The 21,584-nt window shown below is 41.3% G+C and overlaps 1 protein-coding gene across 3 annotated transcripts in view; it reads left to right on the top strand.

Annotated features, from left to right (window-relative positions):
• The window catches only part of MTUS2 (microtubule associated scaffold protein 2), a 308,364-nt gene that overhangs the window by 246,223 nt on the left and 40,557 nt on the right, over positions 1-21,584 (top strand). For all 3 annotated transcript variants that reach the window (XM_086881668.1, XM_086881667.1, XM_086881666.1), the window contains one exon: positions 5,021-5,229. In XM_086881668.1, coding sequence (XP_086737794.1) covers positions 5,021-5,229 — 209 coding nt within the window. The remainder of the gene's footprint in view (positions 1-5,020; positions 5,230-21,584) is intronic.

Here is a 21,584-nt window from a genome sequence, read left to right as displayed (position 1 = left end):
TTATCATACCAATGCATGGGTTGAATAGACTTTTGTTCTCTTTGTTATAACCATGCAATCATCTCTCTTTCAAGACAAAGAGCTGTTGCTATTACATGTTTAAGGGCACAGGAACATTTATTTTTTTTTTATCATTATAATTTTCTTACAAAAAAAGAGGACAGATACATATAGCAAAATAAAAGACACCTCAGACAATTGCCTAGAGCGATAGTGGATTTCTCAGCATCTACTCTTATGCAGAGGCACTAAATTTTCTGGGCTATTTCTGTGCATAGTTGGAAAAGGGATTATCTATACAAATAACCTCCAAAGTGCTACTGGGACATTGTCAGCTTATACCTCAATATTGGGCACAATCACATGGTTTTAACATTTCTGAAGAATGCCTTTTGTTATTTATTAAAATGAAGAGAACTTGTTTCTCTTTATGTCTACTGGGTGTACATTAACAAATGGGTAAGGTGCCCAAAGGCTTTTTTGAGGCTGGTCTTTGGTTGATCTAAATGCTTCTGAAATGAGTGTGCATGGTCTCACTGATTTCATTGTGCTTGCAGTTTATCTTCTGTTGCCTCATTTTTCAGACTCTGCTTGAATGCTTAAAATGTCATCTCTACATCTATGTGGTATATATACTTAAGTTATGACTGTGGGGGATAGAACCCCATGTTGCTTCATTTGGTGGCAAAATATAAAGCATGTAGAACAGCTCTCCAGCTCCTATGAATTGCACCAAGAGTTTCTCCATTATCATTAAATTTAATCCCTATTCTTCTTCTTCTTCTCAACCAACAAAATCAAGAAAATTGAAGGGTAAATTTAATCTTCTCAGGCACCAACAGGACACAAAATTCTTCTCCTTACAAAGACAATAGAGTAAAAAGATGAACTTAACACTGTCCTCTGAGTCATATAATTTACAGGCTATTTTGCACCTGGTGAGATCACAAAGAGATCCAAAGAATTTTTTGCAGAGAGTGCCAGACCAGAAGCTCACTAGTGTTTATAACGGTGGGAGTCCAGTTTAAGCATCAGCACTGATTGTGGCAGCATGTTACAGCACAGCTGATTGGCTTCCACTAGGATTACAAAGCAAAATGGAACACTGGAATATTTGTACAGTGTATTTGTGTTGTCTTAAGGAGGTCTGCATTTCCACGGGTGACTTCATAATTTTCAATGTTTTGGTGTATCCAATTCATGAGGGCCTCAAAGGTTTTTTCATTCTCGTGAGAGTTTGAGTATCTGACCTCCATCCATCAGACTGATTTAGAATTTGTTCAGCTTGCTTGTCTGCAATTAAGCCAATGTAAATTTGTTTATCACTCTAAGGATCAAGTAGGAAAATAAACCTCATCTTCATTTATTGTTTTTTAGAGTAGCCTTTGGCCTTCTTTGAAATAACTACAGCAATAGCAAAACAATAATGACAATTTTTTCACCTATTTAACAATTTCAAAAACTAGTCAAAGCAGCCTTTGAAGAGGACACACAGTGTAGCTGATGCTAAGGGGCAGTCACAGACTTTCCTGCATCAGAATCAAACTCCTGCAACGTTTACACTTTTTGATGGGAGAGAATGTGTCTCACAGGTAATTCCACCACAGATGCATCTGGCCACAAAACAGGTCCTAAAATTTCTGAGTGCTGTTTCTAGGTTGTATTTGCCTGTTACTGGCCTTCTCACATTCAGTTCCTTTTAATCAGTGCTGGTTTTTGACTGTCATACACAAATTTTTTGAGCTTTGAATCTGAAGACTTGCAAGGGAGTTTTGAGATGCAGAGTCTTGCAGGGATCTCAGTTTTATCTTTTGATGCAATACTATTCCTGAGATCTCTGTATAGGAACAGGTGTCCATAGATGCAAGTGTTCTCTTTCCATTCCATTTTAGAATGGTGCCAACTGCTTCTGGCATCTGCCACTCTACAGAATGCTTGATATCAGTCATCTCTAAGTAATTTACTCACTTTCTTTACCAAAATGTTGGATATTGGACAGTTAAAAGGCAAATAAATTGCATACCCCCATCTAAATCCTCATGGACAGTGTTAATTATGAGTATATACTTGCTATGTCTCCTTAGTTCAAACACTCACGTAGATAAAAAAGACTTGGGAGTTTTGAAGTGGATCAAAGGGGTTCAGTGATTTCAGCACACACTGGGTCTGCCCCTCTGGTCCCACCACCAGCAAAAAGGACACTGAAGATCAGGGCCAGCATCATTAATATATACCCTGTTTTGTGCAGAGCAACAGAAGAGAGACATCAATGGCAGAATAAGCTTAGTAAGCTGCCTTTCAGACCCAAATGAACCGAGAAATTCAGATTTATCCCTGAGGAGAATAGCACCGTTTAATTTACAAGGACAGCTTATAATACCGACAAGGACAACACAGATGTGCACTTCAAATCTTCCAGTGAACAGGAAGGCTAGAAAAATATAAGACTAAGCAACCTGATGGGTTTCTGTTTTAATTAAAACTGATTTCAAGGGCTTTCCCCTATACTTCTCCCTAAGCCTTCTGTTGTAACATCAACATCTTGCTTAAACAACCCGAGATTTTTATGCTAAAAAGACAGATCTTCATGTCTTTAATTTCTTATTTTGTGGTATTACCTACTGTACAGTTAAGAGCCCCTTGACATGAATGGAAGAGTCTGTATTTTCTTTTTACTGCACAAAAAGGCTGACAAGCCTTAAGTGACATAAAAATGGATTGAGGGCAATAGCTATGCTGCTTGAACTCTCTCAATGACAAAAACTTCTTGTGCTGTATTATTTAGGTCTTACAACAACATGGCATTAGTCTTGAAGCTGCAGAACATGGTATTCTTTGTCACAAATACAAGTCATTGACACAAAGAGTTTCAAAGGGTTTTTTGCATTCGTGGCTCTTTGCAGTTGCACCTTGAGATGTTTGGAGACATGAGGGAGCATCTCTGCTGGAGCTGGCTCCCTGTAAGCGTAGCTTGGAGCCAGGATGTAGCTGAGCAACACAGAAGATACTCTCCCAACAGCTCCACACAAGCTGGGAATCTGAAAAAGTAGGAATATGCTCCTGGGGTATTGCTCTGTGGAAGCCATACTCTTCCCCTGCCTAATCTAGTAAAACTGCCTTCAGGATCTATTTGCACACCCAGACTGTGGTCTTAAAGATTTAAAAGATCTAAAGCACATCTGACAAAATTATCTCTGGAATTTGTAATGCTCTACTTTACAAATTGGCTCAGATTCATACCAGAGACATCTCTGTGGAATGATTCTTTGGCTTTCTAGGAAAGGGATAGGCAATATTCACGCCAGAAGACTGTCCCCTATTACACTGATTGCTGGACACTGGCTGTAGACATGGTTTCTGTATTGTTTTTCAGGGACTGTAAAATGCAAGATCATAAAACTACAAACTGTCCCCTTTTTTCATATTCTTACACACACAACCTTTTCTCCTAGCACAGAATTGTTCCAGATCCATGTCCACCATCTCTGTAACACATGGGACAAAGGTCTGACTCATATTTTCTCCCTTTTTCTTACTGAGTTTAGCTTACGGGGTAAAAGTCAGCAAATAATGGGAGGATCTGTTGAAGAGGTTCCTGGCCAGTATTCAGGAATCAGCTAAAGAGCATCAACTGAAGGGTAGCAAAAGGGTAGCAAAAAAGACTGAGGGTAGCAAAAAGTCACTAAATGTCTGCAAAGCTGATGCCCCGCTGGCCATAAATGTTTGCAGAGGAGAGTTCTCAGAAAGCAAAGAACGTAAAGAGAACAGATTTTCCAAGTGGCTCAAGTGGCTTGAGCAGCCTGATAATACCACAACACTGCCCTTTCCTGCTTCATCCTCATGATTGGGTTATACCCACAGAAATGGATAGTTGACTCAAGCAGGATGTGAACTTAGGAAAAAAAGGCCCCACTGCCCTGAAGTGGCTGATCGTGAGTAAGCTTTAGTTCTGGTGCCATGGATATGAATATAACACTGTATTTACACATACCATAAACACAAGCTACACTAGTGCTTTCACACGTTTGTACAGCATCAAGCTTGCTTCAAGCCAACTTGGAGCACATCATAGGAGCCAGAGTCTGTCTGGGCCTAATTCTGCAGGCAAACCATGTAGTAATTCTGGTGTGATCCATGATGCTGGAGAGCAGCCACACAGAGCCAGTGATGTAACTATTGTGCATTGTGTGGCACTTGGTGGCTCTTCAGCACATATCTGGTAAGTGCTGCAATTTTAGACACATTATAAAGGTGAGAGCAAGGCAAACTCTCAAGGCAGACTGCAGTATTGTACATAAAAAGTAATAGCGATATCCCAATAGCAAGCAATCCATGCTCTGTTTGCATTCAGGGAGGGACAACTCCAGCCCCACATGGTCCTGTGTAGAGGCTAAATGAAATCTGCAAAGACAAAGGAAATCTGGCACCTCTGTCGAGTCACCAAGCTGGGGGTTCATGTGAACAAATAAACTACGTGTAGAGTAGAAATGCCATCTAGCTGCTCTCCACATCACTGATAATGTGAATCCTGACCTGGAAGCGCCCATTTCTCTCACTGCCATTTAAAGGAGTCCAGCATCACAGATGCAGACCTCTGTTCTTGTAGATGTCTAGCAGAGGTGAGGTGATTCCTTCCTCCAACAACCTCAGTTCTCAGTGATACACTCTTAGGACAGCTCTCTTCAACTGGTAGAAGACTTTCAGTCTCAGAGCCTGAGGTGAGATGACTGTTAAATAGCTTTGAGATTTTGCCCCTAAAGAAACATACTTCACTGTGCTTTTGTTTGGTTTTTGGTTTGGTTTGGGGTTTCTTTGAGGTTTTTTGTTTTGGTTTGGTTTGTTGGGTTTTTTTGGTTTTGTTTCTGGGGTTTTTTTTGAAAGACTGAAAATTCTGGGTGAACGCTACAGACCTTTTGTTCTTTTGTAGGGATGAGTCCCAAATGCCATAGAAACACATAAATATCATGTCTGTACATGTAAACTAAATGACCTGAATGGTCTTTTCTTCTCTCCTTTGTAGGACATCCCAAGCAAAGGCCAGCCACCCCAAAGAATGGATTCTCCCCCAAACCAGGAGAGGGGCGAGACACTGAGAAGCAGTTCATTCAGAAACTGAAGGAAAAGTGTGAGGAGCAGTCTCGGCAATTAATCAATATCCAAAATGAGCTTAAAAGGGCCAGCTGTGGCTTTGATGTCTTTGCTATAACAACACAGTACTTTTTCAGGCAGGTAAGTGCAATGGGTGCTTCGTACCATAAAAAAGATTCTTTGCCTTTATACCTGTCACTTGCCCAAATTTATTCCATAGTCCCTGAAAATTTGTTCTTGGGACCAAAGCATGTAATTTCCATACAATGATTATTATGAGAAGGGAATTTAAATTTCATAGAATTATAGAAAGGAAAACTGCAATGACAAAGGAAATCTGGCACCTCTGTTAAGACACCAAGCTTGGGGATTGGGTGGCCAAAGAAACTGTGTGTAAAGTGTAATGTCATCCAATCTGATAAGTTTGATGTCATATATTAGAAAAAAGGGTTCAGGAACTTGGAAAAGAAATAATTTTGAATGAAGTATTTGTCACAAGCAGGGGATTTTAGGAGTAAAGGAGATGCAGAAACTTAGAAGCCCCAGTCTCTGGTTGTTAGAGCTAGAATGAAAGTGTAACTGAGATATTAATACTTGCAGGCAACCAAAGCTGTTAGATGAAGGAAACTATTTGATTTCCCTCAATAATTATCTACTATTCCTCTTCACCATGAATTTGGCAGGGTGTCCCTGTTACAGGGTTGCCAACTCCTGCAGATATTGGGATAACATTACCTCAGCATGTAGACACTCAGCAGGTATAGAGAAAATAAAGAAAATGATTCTGGTAATTAGAGAACATAATTTATTCACTCAAGTCAAAATGAAAAAATGTTAAGACAAGCAAAATAACCATGAAAGACTTGAAGGTATTGTTTGTTTCAAAAGCTGTTTAATGATCTAGGAAATGTATCTGGGCTCTGAAGCCCAGTCCTGGTTCACACCATGCCCATGTATTTTATAACATCCCTGGTTAAGCTGGTGTCCTGGCTACTTTGTAAAACAGGCAGACAGTCACCAGCAGTAGGACCCAAGGCTCAGATAATACCCTTGATTGCCTGTTTGTCTACTTTTGGAAGAGACAAGAATAAATTTTCTGTGTTAAATGAGAGAAGGAAAAGCAAGGAAACAAAACCTAAATTCAGTCAGTCTTAAAAAACCTGAAATACTTTATTTAGTTTTGGGGCTTTTTATAATAGTGGGAAAGGTTACCTTTGAATAAATAACCACGGTTCACACTGTTCCTTAAGCAGGAGCTGATCTTGCCAGGGAAGATTAAATGAACTGAAAAAACAGGGAATTTTTTAAATGCCTTAAATATTTTAAATACCCTCCCAGGAGATCTTTTCCCTCTATATTTGACATTTGTGTACTTTAGACCTTATTGGGTATTTATAAATACTTCTGGGTGGGTTTGGTTTTTTTTTTTGTTTTTGTTTGGGTTTTTTGTGGGGTTGTTTTTGTTTGTTTGTTTTTGTTTTTAGCTAGCTGTGGAGTATCCTTGTTTAAATCAGAGGGAAATAAAAAAGGGCAGATCATTGTCAGCTCAGCTTTGTCTGTGCATTGTCCACTGGGGAGAGATTTTTCATCACATGCCTCATTCACAATTTGCTGAAGGAACTCTGGAAACTTGGGCATATCTCTTTCATTTCCTCTGGATATGTTTTAAATGAGAACTGAGCTTTGAGATGACTGTCCTGCTGTTGGTACATGTTGTATCTGTCCTGAAAATGCGTCCTGCATTGAACAACTCAGGTGTCTTTATTTAATAGCATCCACTCTGATGGTCTCTGAGTCCTGGCCAAGCATAGCTGCACAGCTTGTTCCCAGCTCCTCTGTATTTATCAGGCCAGCTGAGGATTGCAGTAATGCTCCTCTGAGTGGCTGGAGGTGAAATACAACACACCTGTAGAATTCAAGCGCCTTCAGGTTTGGGCAGGACTGGATGTAGATTTGTTTCAGATCCATGCAGATGTGGTACCTCCTTTGGGAGTATGGTTTGCTTTAGGCTCCATTTTTAGTGCCTGCAGGCAGGTGAGTACTTCATGAAGACCATTTAAAGCACCAAAGACCTGAATTTCTGCTTGAGTTACTCGCCTGTCTCGTCTGAGACTCCCAGGGAGCACTACAGCTGCTGCACTCTTAAATTCAATGCTTAAATTGAGAGCCTCCATAGAGTGGGACAATCTGGGACTACTCAAGGAGTTGTGTAACTGGGCAGTCATTTGTCTTGCGACATAGACACAGGCTTACAAGTTTTTGAGTGTCATTTGCAAATACAATATATAGACATTTTCTGAGGTGGCATTATTGTCTGAAAGCTTGAGCAAAATTGAGTTGGCTGGCTTTGAGTTGGGGCAGCATGGGAAAAAATAAACCAACTTTTCACATTATAAAAATAATAACAGTTGGGTGTATCTGAAAACCCTGCAGGCAAAGTGGTTGAGGTCTGAGTGGAACTGCAGTATGGCAAAGGAAAAACATTCATTCAATAAAAAGGTGCAGCCTTATTCCAGAGAGGTTTGGGGTTGATTTGTCCAGCTAGCAGTTCCACTCTTGTTTAGCAGAGGGCCCAATCCTATTTTGGTACAAGGAACCCTCTTTTGGGCTGATAGTCATTTGTGGCCAATATATCTCTCTCTCCTTACATCACAACAAAATAATGTTCAAAACATAGATTTTTTTTCTCAGATTTTGATGTAAATTCTGTTGTAAAATGTGCTCCTAGGCAGTGAGGACAGGACTGAGTCTTAAAAACAGCAAGTAGGAGTCTTCCCATGCCTGTGACTCACTTGTCTTGCTCACACTGTTTCTGCTCTCTTTCCAGAGCTGGGGAAAGCGCCAATGCAAGTGGTCCCACAGACATGTTTAGCTGTGTAGAATAAGAAACAGTGTTGGACCACACCAGAAGTTCCTCTGAGTGCTTTAAGATTACATGTCCATTTTCTTATAATTTTTTTTTTAATTTGTTTTCTGACTATTTCAAACCACTGCTGAATGGTATCCTGGAATCATCTCTTCCTCAGTTGAAAATGCATGTAATTGGCAAGATTCTTTTAATTGGCATCTAGAAGTGCACAATATGTATCAGTATTTAATACAGATCCATTAAATGCCACTTAAACCAACTTTCTATCCTTGGGAAAAGCCTAGGCAATTGAAGCAGGAGATAACGGAGGCAGTAGACATAAAAAATATTAAAGCAGTGGTTCTGACATAAGCATTAAAAGTAATGATTGCAGTACCTGTGCAGAGCATGGCTTTTAATTATTATTTAATTAGCAGATGTATTAGCTTAAGACCCTCATATATGCACATGACTCTTGTTGACTTTCGGAACTGCTTCAAATTAATTCTAAAGAGGAACAGATTAAGTTTGTCCTTAATGTTGTCAGATGTTCGTCTTGCCGACACAGCCCTCGTGCTGTGCTGGTATTCCAAAGTGAACAATTGGCTAAGGGGAGCTGGAGTGATACCAGGAAGACTTTTTAGAGCAAGTGTCTCCAGAGCCCTGGTTTGCATCACTCCTGACCTGCTCTGGCTTGTTAACCCAGTGACAGTGGCAGTCCTGGCCCAGTTTCAGCCCTGCTCAGCCAAGTGGCCAGCAGTCATCTCTCTTGGAAGTGCTAACAGTGCCATCTAAAGGAGAGTAACCCAAAGTGACAAATCCGGGAGACAAAATCTTTCCGGAGATAAAAAGGGAGGAAAATATATAAATCCAGTTTGGTGTCTCTAGTACACTTGTAGAAGGGTTGTGTTGAGGGCTGCTGTGGCCAAACTGCACCAAGGCTCTGCAATCCAGCCTGCCCCAGCAGGCAGAAAGTGGAGTCCTAGTTCTGCCTCTGAAATTTCAGAGGAGGACTCTAGAGCTACAGTGCATGTGAGGAGAAGGGATCCTTTCTGGGCTGCAGGCCTCAAGGGTGGGAGCAGGTCAGGGAAAGGGTTATTCTGGAGTAGCCTGTCCCATACTCTGCTTGGGCCTGGAGGAGTTTCCAGACCTGCAGCATGGCCTCTTGATATGTTTCTCATCATGGGGGAATAACTTCTCAGGACAGGTCCCAGCATGAGCGCAGCTGGATCAGCTGGGAATGGAGGAAACTCAGAGATGTCCTGAACAAGAGCTGGGACAGCACTGCAGTACTTGATGACATCCCAGAACTCTGTGTCTGCCAGGACTGAGAAGGGCATGTCACCAGTGACCAGAGTGTGTGTGTCTGCACATCTAATCATGGGCATACAATACTGTATTCCAGAAAAATAAACACACCCAGGCATATCCTGCAAAATCTAGGATGAGCAAGGAAAACCTTTTCCCTCATTCAAATAACAAATTGATGTGTGCTGGGGTGTCTCTTCTAGAGGAATGTTCCTGTGAATGGACAATATGCCACCCAGCATCATGTAACATCCTTGGCCAGATGTTAATGACCACCTGTACTAGGGGCAAAATTGGTCATGCTATAAGTCACCATTGCCCAAAACCCCACCATTGCCTCCAAAACATTAATTTGGGCTAACATTTCAAAGGATTATCTCAGGCTAAGCTGAAAATGGCTTATTTTCACAGTCGTCTCAGAGAATGAGCTCAAGAGAAGTATATCTATTGTTCGTGCCTGGTGCTGGCAGAGTGGTAAGAAGCCAGCACTCACCAGAAAAATTGAGTTTCTGGCTTTCAGGGCAATGCTTTCCCAGCATTTACAAAACATGTTTGAATTAGGCCCAAGAATAGTCCTTAGAAAAGTGCCATTCCTCCCTCCTCACTATCACAGTTAGGCTACATGTCCTGTATTGAGCAAGTCCATTCTTTACATTGCTCCTGATGAAGACCAGAGCAGTCAGAGCAGCTCAATATTTTCATTCTGTATCCTGAAAAAAAATATCCTTTGGACTCATCAAACACTGACAGTTTAGGGTTATGAATCAAAAGCATTTTATTGCAAGGAAAACAAAACACTTTGTTTACTTGGGAGGAAAAACATAGAAAGAAGCTCTGTCATCATTTAGAGCTTTCTAAACTGCTTTTCAAGGGGAAATGCACAAGATTTGGTACGTGGAGCTATTAGTTACAGTAAAACAGAGCAGTAAGGATCCAGAGGTATACTCCTTTACTCACAAGCATTACAATGAAGTCTCTATAGTGCAGATGTTATGGGACCTGCAGGCCATTCAGACATGGTCAGTCAACCCAAGGAATAGATTTGGATTTGTGAAATTAAGGAAATCACCTTCTGCAGGCCCCCTGCTTATTTGCTGTGTATGCTAAGTCAGGCAGTGAGAAGGTAAGATGCTATAAGAAAAGAAACCTTAAAGCAGCTGAGTGTCTCTCTCTTCCTCATCCTTTGGGTACCTGGATCTTACACTGCTTCCAGACAGTACAGCTAGCTCTGCTTCAAGCCTTGCAAAACAGAAGGAAAAAGCTGTAGGGAACCTCTTGGCTTCTCCCTGTGTCCTCAGTGGTCCTCTTAGAGACACTGCTGTGACAAAATTACAAATTTTAGCTTTGAAAGGTGGAAAAATATGCTTCCCTGGGGAGCACTGGTTTAGTTACATGGTCTTATTTTGAAAAAAAAAAAAAAAAAAAAAAAAAGACCAAACAAACAAACAAACAAAAAAAAGAAGAAAAAAAAAAAAAAAGAGCCAAATCAGACTATATTTGTATCCTTGGCTGGAGAAGAATTTTGTTAGTTACATATAGATATTTTAAATATTGAGATAAAAAAGAAATAACTCCAGATATTCTAATGGTCCTCTCATAGAGATTTTAAATGGCCATTAAAATTAAAGACCTCTTTATTTACATGTTGTCCTTGAAGAAAAATATATTTAGGATGTGTGCCAAGCATCAGGTAAAAGTGGATTTATTTTCTTCTTTTGTTTGTATTATCAATCTCTGTGTAAGCAACTTTGAAGGCCTTGATTTTATACTGCATTCAGAGGAAAAAACATTTAAGAGTCAGAAGTGGTTTTTGTGATGTTGGCAGCCTCCAAGCTGGGTATACATCTGGGCTTGAGGGATTTGGCAACACATTGGAAGTGGTGTGAAAAGCAGTGATGAGTAATAAGGTCCAGTGCTGTTGTGGCCTCTCATCATGCAGAGGACAGGGAAAACCCCAATCACAGTGTTTTCATGCTGTTCTTTAAGATCAGAAAAGGAGGCAATGGAAATCTGTACCTCTTTTAAATTCCATGCATTTTAAATTCCTCTCTTAAGGCAAAGAGGCAATATCCTCAGATCAATCATTGTTTGTTTTCTGGTGTTTTGTTTTTTGGAGATCTTTTCTTTTGATTGATTAATTGATTATTCCCCAGAGACATTCTACCAAGATTTCTAATAAGAATGTAACAGAACAAAGGCTTTACAATTCGGTGTAGATCAATAGGTGCAAGGTTCATGTATGAAAGTATTAATCACACCAGAAACAGGAGAATTTTTCTGTTTCCATGCAAGAACAGAAATATTTAGCAAATTAAAATTTATAGATACCTTTCAGGAAGTGAATAAGGAAATCATAACTCTCACTAGCAGTGGGGTGGACAAGACCTGGCTAGCCCAGGTCAGAGGGATCCCATCTTCTCTTTGGGAGTCAAAAAGCAGAGCCTCCCTGCAAAAGCAAACTTCTCAGCATATCTCTTGTTTTACACATATGTTTTTGTGCATAAAATATTTATGACAAGTCCAACTCTTTAAAGTTGGTTTTAAAGTTTAAGGGCGAGGCCATGCCTCAGTGCACAGATAATCTTCAGAGCCATTTCAAAATGAATTTTTTTAACAGAAGTCTAAGGAAGCTTGGAATCAGCCTAGGGAGAGGTCAAATACTGAGTTCCCTTCCCAGAAGAAGCAGTGACCACTGAGTAACTTGACACATATTTTCATGCTGCTGGTTACTTTTACCTGTCCCTCTGGCAGATCCATGTCCTTCTTTCCCATGAGGCCAACCTCAGGCATCACCTAATCACTCATTCTGTGGCTGAAGCCTCACCTGGAGATGCCCATTGCAGCATCCCAGGAGCTCTCCTTCCCTCAGATACACAACCATGGCCTTTTCCCTGACTGGATTTTCACACCTCTGGCAGCAATACTTTTGTTTGGTGGTTTTACATCCCCCTCAGGTCAAAGTGGCACAGCTCCATTAATATAGGCATGTCCAATAATGACCCATATAGGCATTATAATAATATTGGCAACAATGATCAGTGCAATTGATCTTCAGATTTTTCAAGTGATCTTAGTACTGCTACAGTCTAAAAAGAGGAACAATTTATTATCCACAATAAAGGTCTGGCAATGCTAAATGTCCATCAAACCAACTTTGTGCCAGCTTTTTAATTGCAGGAATATTAGGGTTTTGGCCATCACAAAACATAAAGCATAGCCTCACTTAGAAAATCAATTTTTATCTTCTTATTTACCAGTGCAATACAATCTGTTTAAGTTAACATTAGCCTGTGTTTAACCAGATTACATAGAACAAAGAACAAGAAGATGATGGAATTGAACTGGGTTTGTCGAAAACAGAAAGCACTTGGCTGACTTAACGTATTCCTCTTTGTTAATATTTGAGCTTTATGCAGCATTGTTAATAGAAATTAAGACATTAAAGATTTTGTTATTCTACAATTATCTCAACGAGTGCTAGACACCTCAAGGATGAGACAAAGATGATGTCCCAGTTCTGGAGCATTTAGCATCTAAATAGGCAAAAGCCTGAATAAAACTGGTGTGTCAAAGTGACTGAGTCTGGAGATTACCCTATATTTAGTATCTTAGAGGACTTGTTTGGGAAGATAGGCACATGTTGTGTGTGTGTGTGTGTGCATGGATACACACCCCTGCATGCACACAAGCACACCATGCTGCGTGTTTTGCTTTCAGGTATCCTCTGGGAAGAGGGTGTGTGTTTCCAGTGACTGTAGAGGGATAGGGCTAGAGCACCAGAGGGCCTGGGATCACCAGCAGGGTCACAGTGATAGGCATGAGGATTGGGCAGTGAGATGTCCTGCCAGTGCATCACCCAAGTGCAGTAGTGAGGGCAGCCAGGAAGTCAGAGCAAGCCCACATACAGCAGGAGGTGCAGAGACAGCAATGCTTATGTGTATGCAGCTCTGTGAGCTGTAGAAGAGAGCCCAGTGAGTAGTTTCCCTTCTGCAGACAGGGATACTCCCACTGTTCATGTTTGTTTACACCAAATGGGTGTGATGAATATTTTACATCCCACACAGGTTCGTCCCATCTGCCCTTGTTGGTGTTTCCTGTGGCGCAGCACATGGCTCCAGGCAGCTGCAGAAATGAGCAGCAGGACATGTCCTCAGCAGCACTGCTGGGCTGATGGCTGATTCTGAGGCAAACAGGCTCCACAGTTGTTCTTATTACCACGTTCTGGTTTCATCTGTGGGGGGAAATTAGCTGTATTTCTTCCTTGTTTTATTTTGTTGGGTTTTTTTAATTGATTAGTGCACTAGAGTCAATGAACAGACCCAGAGGGATGCTTCTCCTCAGGGGATGTACTGAGTATGTGCACATGGATTGTACAAGAAGCACCTTTGGTGTGCTGGCTGGGGAGTACTGGGGTCCATCACCATTTACCCAAGAGGTGCCTGAACTTGGACCTTATTTGAGGCTGGGGATGCCTTTACACACCTGAGATTTGGTACCCCAGGCACTTGGCTGCATGCTGCAGGAGGACCCTGCAGTTCTGTGCAGGGTCTTGGCTTCCCCAAGAGCAGAGAAAGCTGTTTTCCCCCTTCATTTGCAATATTGCCTCACCTGGCACATGGGACATTCTTCTTGTGCCCAGCAGAGGCACCTTGCTCAGGCTGAACCTTAGCCTGGGGGATTGGTCTGACCACAAGACTGTTGTGATCCCTTCAGCAGCTGGAAGTTGGCTGCATTTCTGGAAATGGTTTTTGAAGCTTCCTGGAAAAACTTGTGTCATGCTGAGCTGCCTGCTTTAAGCTGCCCCACACTTAGCAGCCAGGCAGGAGGTAAGCACCAAGGCAAGTCTCTGACAGGCAAAGCTCCCCAGCCCTCCAGAGAGGCAGTGACAGCCCACAGATAGCTTGCAGGGTAGGGAAAGACATGCTTGATAGGTGAAAGTGTCTGCAGAGTTATTCTGCCCTGGAAAGTAGAAGGAAAATTTTTGGGAGGGACTGGGTGTTGTCCAGATATCTCTGCATTTCCAGTGGGATCCATGTTGCAAAAGAAAAACGGTTTTTGGGATTTCTTTCTGCTCCGACTGTAAAAAACAGAGATCACCTTTTGATGTGTTACAGGTTTCCAGATATTTGGCCTGATTTTTTTATGCTTTCACCTCTTGCTTACTGGTATTCTTGAAAACAAACACATTACAAAGGAGCATCACATGCTCAAAGCAATGGCTAAATACATGAAAAAGATTATTTCAGAAATATACAGGGAACAGTTTGGTATATACCATATATTTATGTAGGTGCCATTCATATGACTATAATGCTTGAACTTCTTTCCCATAGCCTTGGAATATCTTCTGTTTCATGTTAAACTTAATTTCACCAATCTTCAGTTAAAATGCAGTACTAGAAGTTACTGAGTGTTAGATGCACTTTAAAAAAATGTTCTGTCTTCTTTCCCCTGCCCCAAAAGGCATTTTTAAATGTCATTTGTAGAAAGACTTCAGATTATTTACTGTGTTCCCTCACCAATGCATACTCCTAAGCTAGAATGCTCTGCTGATACAACTCCCTGTCTCTCCAAAATTACTGTCGCAGTCCCAGGGGGTGACAGTGTAAATATCACAAGTCCTCTTATGTAGATCCATCAGCAGATGCATTCAGAGCTGACGCACAAGAGGGACTTTGCAGCAGTCTAATGGAACTTTCCCTGTTGATCAAAATTCCTGGCAGACATGAGGTTGTTCCAGTGCAAAGCAAGGCTTGAAAATACAGAAAGACCATGACAATTATTTCACCTCCTGTGGTTCAAGACTGTGTGCCACATCTGCAAAAACCTCTCGTATAGACATGCTGACAGAAATGCAGCGCTTCCTTTATAAGTTCTGATGTGATCTTCAGTTTTTCAAGTACAATTTCTTATCCCATTTGCAGTCCATGTGGACACTGGTTACAGATTTAAGCAGCTGGAGAGCCACATATTTGATGAGTGGACTGCAAGCTGCCTGCACTTTGGAGCATATAAAACCAACACGCTCACATTCCCACTGCACTGGTTTTGAGTGATAGATGCAGCAAAGCCAGGCTGAAAACAGCTCTGCCTGGAACTGTGGTCTGTTTCCATCAGCTGGAAGGGAGTAACCCCAGGAGCAATTAGAGCTTCTGGTGTCAGCACAAATCAATGTGAGCTTCCACTGTGAGCATGTGTCATGAAAGGCTGTCAAGATCTTTGGGTGAGTAAGCAGAGATGCAGCCAGTAGAAGTGAGGCAGTGACAACACCTGCACATTCAGCACTGGGGAGACTGATACTGAATATATGACATTTAGCACTGGTGCTCACACATCTTCACAAGACAATGAAAAATGAGGAGGAAAAAGAGGAATAATAAACAACTCTGAGATCTGGAAAAATCCCTTTTTGTGAGAGACAGCAGAGAACTGTTGACTTCTTTGTGAAAAAAGGCAAAGTGGCTTGAGTGCAGAGCAGAAAAATTCTCCTAAGGAGGTACTGCTGTGTACCAGAAATCAGGAGAAAGTTTAGCAGAAACTACTGCTTAACTTTTGCAGAAGTTTTTCAGCTTCAACACATGAAGGAAGCACAGACTTTTATGGCTAGAGATGATCAGTTATTAGAAGAAACCACTGTGAGAAGAGAAAGCAGATCCACACCTTCATGTCAGCAGTTTGACAATGGTTGCCTTTTTAGAGGGGATGTTTTCATCAAATGTAGTTATAGAACAGCAACTGTGTGAAATATCGTGTCCTGTGATAAGAAAAATCATACTATTTGGTTGAACCATCCCTTTGTCCTTTGACCTTAAAGTCTACTGAATCAATAGGTAGCAAGAATATCTGGGCATTTAATATTTGCTGGTACAATATATGTTCGAGGAGAGATGTCTATTTTGAGGTTGAAAGTATTTTTCAGACAAGGTTAAGATGAGTTTTCCATGCAGAACAGCTTTTCACCACACTCTCTAATGCAGGGTAACTTGCACCTTCTTCTGAATTTTCTGACAATAATTATGGCTCGATGCAGGATCTAGATTAGACAGACCATGACTCAAAGATATATATAAATTGTAATTGTGTTGCAAGGACATTTTTGCTTTTCTTTCAAGTGGAAAGTGTATCTCCTTGATAACTCCTTCTGTGTCCTTACAGCCATCCAAGAGTATGTATCTGCACTTTTGAATCAAATACCCAACACCAACCTGTCTCTCGCTTGAACCCCCTTTCAGGTCTGAGCTATCTGGTTCCAGAAATGGACTCTAAAAGGTTTCAGCTGCAATTCTCCTGAAATTCTCTGGCTTTGCTCTTGTCCCTGAGATCTAATTCACATGCAGCTTCCTACAATCACTTCTCACACATCATAGCTTCAGAAGGTGGTGGTGTGGTTATTATAATGTTTATTATGGTTCTTCCTTAAAACCAGCTCTAACTACAGATGAGTTAGTGTAAAAGATGTGTTTCTAAAATGAGTTCTAAAAATCATCTGAGCTGGGTTTTCTTTGGGTAAAAAAAACCTCCCAAGCCCACAACTAATTGTTTGAATTCTCCTCAATGGTAGTAAGTACTGTTCCTCTCAGCAGAGCACTGAGAATCTTTCCAATAGGAGAACCTTGGTCCATGTAAAGCTGGTGGAATTTTTTGCCACTGTCATTGCTGTCATAGAATGTCAGCACTTGTGCCTGCTCTGCTTGGCCTCAAAGTACAGCAGCTTGAATTGGCTTTGGGCCAGAGTAACTCGGGAGTGGAGGAGAGGAGATTACCTGTTTGCTGGGTGAAGGGAACATTTCTCTGCAAAGCTGATTTAAGAAAATGCCCATCTGCTTGCAGCTACTCAGAGGTTTGGAATTCAGATATAGCCTTGCAGGGGATGTATTCCTGGGTAGAGGGCAGGTGAGGAGTTCAGTGAAAATCTGTATTTTTTCTTGTGATCTTGGTGCATGAATGATATTTTATATGAAGGAACATGAATTCTCTGACAGTGAGAGCTAGTTCATTTGGAATGCTTACTTTGTACTGTTCCAGCCATCAAGAACTAGAAAACATAGTAACCAAGCATTGTTCTCTCATGAATTTTAATCCATGGCCTTGCAAACTACTGACACTAAAATAAATGTAAGGCTACACTAGCAGAAATAACAAAACTCTGAAGGAATTCTGTTTAGATCCTCACATTCTTTTTATATGATAAATGAATTTAAAAAGGAGTCACCTGGCTGGGCTCTCTCACTTGAGAAACAGAGGGCAAGTAGTCTGTGTTAATTTGCTGAATTCTAGAGTAAACATTCTATTCATCCAAATATGCAATAGCATAATTGTACAGTTGAAAAACCAGATTAAAAAACGCTTGCTTCCATATAAGTTGCCTGAGGATCATTAAAACCTCATGGTACTGAGTCATGCACAAAATGTGAAGCCTCACTGTAAATCCAAGGGAAATTGCCATTCTGGGGCCATCTGGCATGACTTTCAGCTCTAGCTGAGTCATCTCACTGAAACTCATTGCTGACTACTCATGGCTTCAGAAATCCCCAAATCACTCTATTACATTTTCTGATTTTGTTGTTGTTGTTGTTGTTTTGGTTTTTTTTAAGTTAGGCAAGGACAAAAGTAAGAACCCTAACCTGGAAAATAATCAACCACATGTGTATGTCTGAAGAGCGTATGGAGAGCAATGTGGAGAACTGTGCTGCTGATGACAGAGCTGTGTCAAAACTTGTGATGCACCTCCAACAAGGAAAGTGAGGTGTAATAGTGAATGTATTTGCTTTTCTTATTTCCTTGGGCCACTGTAGCTTTCAGTCTGACAAGATTACGGTTCAGGGGCTTGTGAGGATTCTCCTCCTGTCTAACAGCAGAGTGTAGATTCCATTCCTTGTCCTGGGGAAGATGGTCCTGTGCCAGTGAAGCTGACTCTCCCCAAATTCACCACTTTATCCCTGCCTTAGTTTTAACCTCCATCTGATTCTGTGCCCAAACACTTATGGGACTACAAGAAATGAAGCTGGGACAAAACAGGTGACCGGGAGAGGGGAAGATTAAAACAATTCCTCTGAGCAGCACTCATCTTCATTGGTTTCGAGCACTCACAGAAATACAATGTGACTGACAATTTCAGTAAGTGAAATTGGAAAGAGAATTTAGGACTGGTTGAGACTGTTGTCAAATTATACTGCTTGCAGAATTGAAGAATTAAGAATACTGACAATAAATCAGTTTCAGTCTTTGAGGCCAATGTTTGTGTTATTGAAAAATAGATTGAGTTTACCCACTTGTCTGCAACTCTGTCAGTATAGTCAGCTGCCCTCTTGTAGGTGTCAAAATTCTGACAAAGTCCACCTGCATGTTGTGTCACACAAACTGTAACAGTGTTTGAAGAGAGTACATGCAGGGAAATAGGTTGTGATAATCACATAAAATGTGGTGGATGTCCCTTCTCCTTGCCTTGCTCTCCCATCTTTGGCATGCCACTCAATCATTTTCTGAGCCCCCTGTTCAAAATGCATTGCTGGAATAGCATTGCCCTATTCTGCCTCTGCACTGCCTAAGACAAAATCCTACCCCCAGTGAATGCTGCCAGCCAGACTTCTCCTCCTGCCATCCTCTGGAGGTGCTCAATGTCGCTGTCACGCTCACCAGCCGCTGTTGACTGCAGAGAATGCCAGGAGGCGGCAGCTGCCGATAGCCTGGCTTATCCATCACTCCCCAGAGCTGAGACACTACAGACCTTGCAGTGTCTGGGCTGTGCACCAGGTCCTCTGCATCTGGCTGTCACATCTCATTCCTGCACTCTCCTGTTCCTTGTCTCCCTTCACCACTACATATCCCTTTGTCCTCTGAAATGCCACCTGCAGAACAATCTTTCCTTTCTCCCTAGTTTCATCTCTTTTTTTTTTTTTTTAATTTGTACTTTTGTTTCTTTACCAGGTGAAACAGTTTTTGAACTTTTGGTTTGCCCCACCTCAGCCTTCTCTCCCGATTATCTCTCTCTGTACCCCCGTGGTGCTGTCTTCAGTCTGCCCCACCCCTAACCACTGTCTCCTTCAGCTTTCTCCTTGCTTCTTTTGTTTATTTCCATAAGCACTGGATACTGCCCTAACAACTTATTCCTACAGCTGGCAGTCCTCTCGCAAACAAATTTGCATCCCCTCATGTTTCCTGCATTGTTTTTTGCTGCTCATGCCCTCAGAATGTTATCTATTCGAATTTAATTGAATGTTTGTTTGACATACTTCGCATGCTATGCCCGTCAGCAAGCCTTTCCAGTGTTTCATAAAGGATGAATATGCAGGTCCCTTGAGGATTCTCCTGCTCTGTGACACACATAGCACTGCATTATACCTTTATCTGCCAGAGCTTCCCCAGGACTTTGGTTCTGTTTCTCCTTCGCCATGGATCTCCATCTTCAGTATCCTTGCACTGTGAAAATCCAGGGAAAGCACTATATTTCTCCCAGGAAAGTTAGCCAGCCTCCAAAATACAGGGAAACATCAGATACTAATGATTAGGAATCCAAATCTTCTTATATATGTCAGAATATATGTATAGAACCCTGATGATCTATTCTTTATTCTCTACAGAGCAGAGTGATACACTGATACACAGAGACCATTATGGAGCTAAAGAAAATAATGTGCCCCATTTGGGGATCATGGTAAATTATAAAATATGGCAGATGTAACCCTACCTCTCCCAATTTAGTTCAGATAGATGTAAAATATTGGAATTGTTTGGACAGTAAATAGGAATTGTATTATGTGCATCGTGGAAGAAAGCATTGATTCTGTCACTGTAGGGAAAAATTGCTGCCCATGGTGCCCCTTTACCATGAGAATAGGTTGTTTACAGACTGGGCCACTCCCCTGGGACATTTAGGAACATGTAGGTATCCTCCTTGGCCTTTAATTACCTAGGAGCCTTACTCTGTCAGGTGCTAACTACATTGTGTTTCCACTGAAGTCAATAAATACTGTAAAAGATACCCTATTAAGTCGCTTGTTTTGTGCAATTACTTTAATGGTTTAAAATCTAATTTTATCAGATTTCTTTCTTCTTATATTTGCTGCTAATCCTATACATAAGGAACTTTCTTTGTGGAATTTATCTGTATTTTCTCTTTCCAATAATGAAACAAATACACAACTTTTATGAAGAATGTTTTTTTTTACTAACAGTGCAGGTTTTCCCAGCCCATGTTGATCTCTGTCTTATCCACAGACTTCTTCATTCTGCCTTGAAGGGAAATGTGAGCCAGATCTGTTGGGACAGAGCTCCATGCAAAGCAGTTTGGCAGAGGCACATTCCCATTCTGGGTGTGGACCATCAGCAAAATCCGTAGCAATATATTGGTGACGATGCAAAGAAAAGCAGTATTGCAGGGATAGGAAAAGCTAGCAAAGTTCATTCTGGGTCGTCAAATCCAGACCCTCCCTGCTGCCAAATCCTATAAATTCTTCCCTAAAATGTTCAACTTTCAGCTTGAAAGTCATTATATTTTCCTCTGTTTCTACCAGAGGACTGTTTCAGACTCTCTTGTGGCTTAGGTATGCCCAAGTTCACGCCCTTTTATCCTTATGTAAATGCATTTTTTGACCTTGAAGTATTTCTGCCTCTCTTAGTGCTCTCCCTTTATTTATAGAAAGGCTGTAATTTTCAAACTTTACTGCTGTTTTCTTGGAAGAAGCAGATGTGTATTTACGTAGCACCCCTCCAGTGGTGTGGGCTGTACATTCCCTGCCTCAGAACTGCTGTCCCCCAAACACAGGGGAGGTTTCAGGTGAGACCTCTCTGTGGCTTTTCTTAAAGCATTTAAACTTCCCTCTTAGTGTTTCCTAGAGCCTAAGGTTGTATTTGCTTTATTCAGATCTGTACAGTAGACATCGTTCTTATTCATCCCATGACTGGATAAGCAACACAGGTTTTTGCTGTTATTTCCAGCTGATGAGTTTCTATCCTCTACTTGAATTTCCTGTTATTTGTCCCTATGATTGGGACCTTGGACTGCTCAGTATTCTGTATTTCTTATCATGACCACTCCTATAGCCCTAAATAGCATCCAGCTTGAGAAGCATGGAGTTTTAACTCACCCCTTGGTGGACAGGGCATCCCAGCATCACATTAGCATTAGCACTCACTAATATTTGACCAGGGTCAAAAGTGAACGATGTGACTTGTCCCCAGGGCTGATCTTTGAACAGCTCTATTAATTATCCCCACTCAGCCCAATAGTTCCATTTACTGCAACTCCTTGTCCTCTTCCCCCAAAGGCCTCCTTCCCACTTAACACTCCTTCAGCAACTCCCAGTCTTTCCTGGCCTGATGACCATTGTGGTTGGCACCA

The sequence above is a fragment of the Cyanistes caeruleus genome, chromosome 3 (genome assembly GCF_971803275.1).
Source record: "Cyanistes caeruleus chromosome 3, bCyaCae1.hap1.1, whole genome shotgun sequence".
In the NCBI taxonomy this organism is placed as follows: Eukaryota; Metazoa; Chordata; class Aves; order Passeriformes; family Paridae; genus Cyanistes; species Cyanistes caeruleus.
The sequence above is the reverse complement of the archived record's forward strand: the minus strand, read 5'-3'. Positions and strand labels throughout refer to the sequence as shown.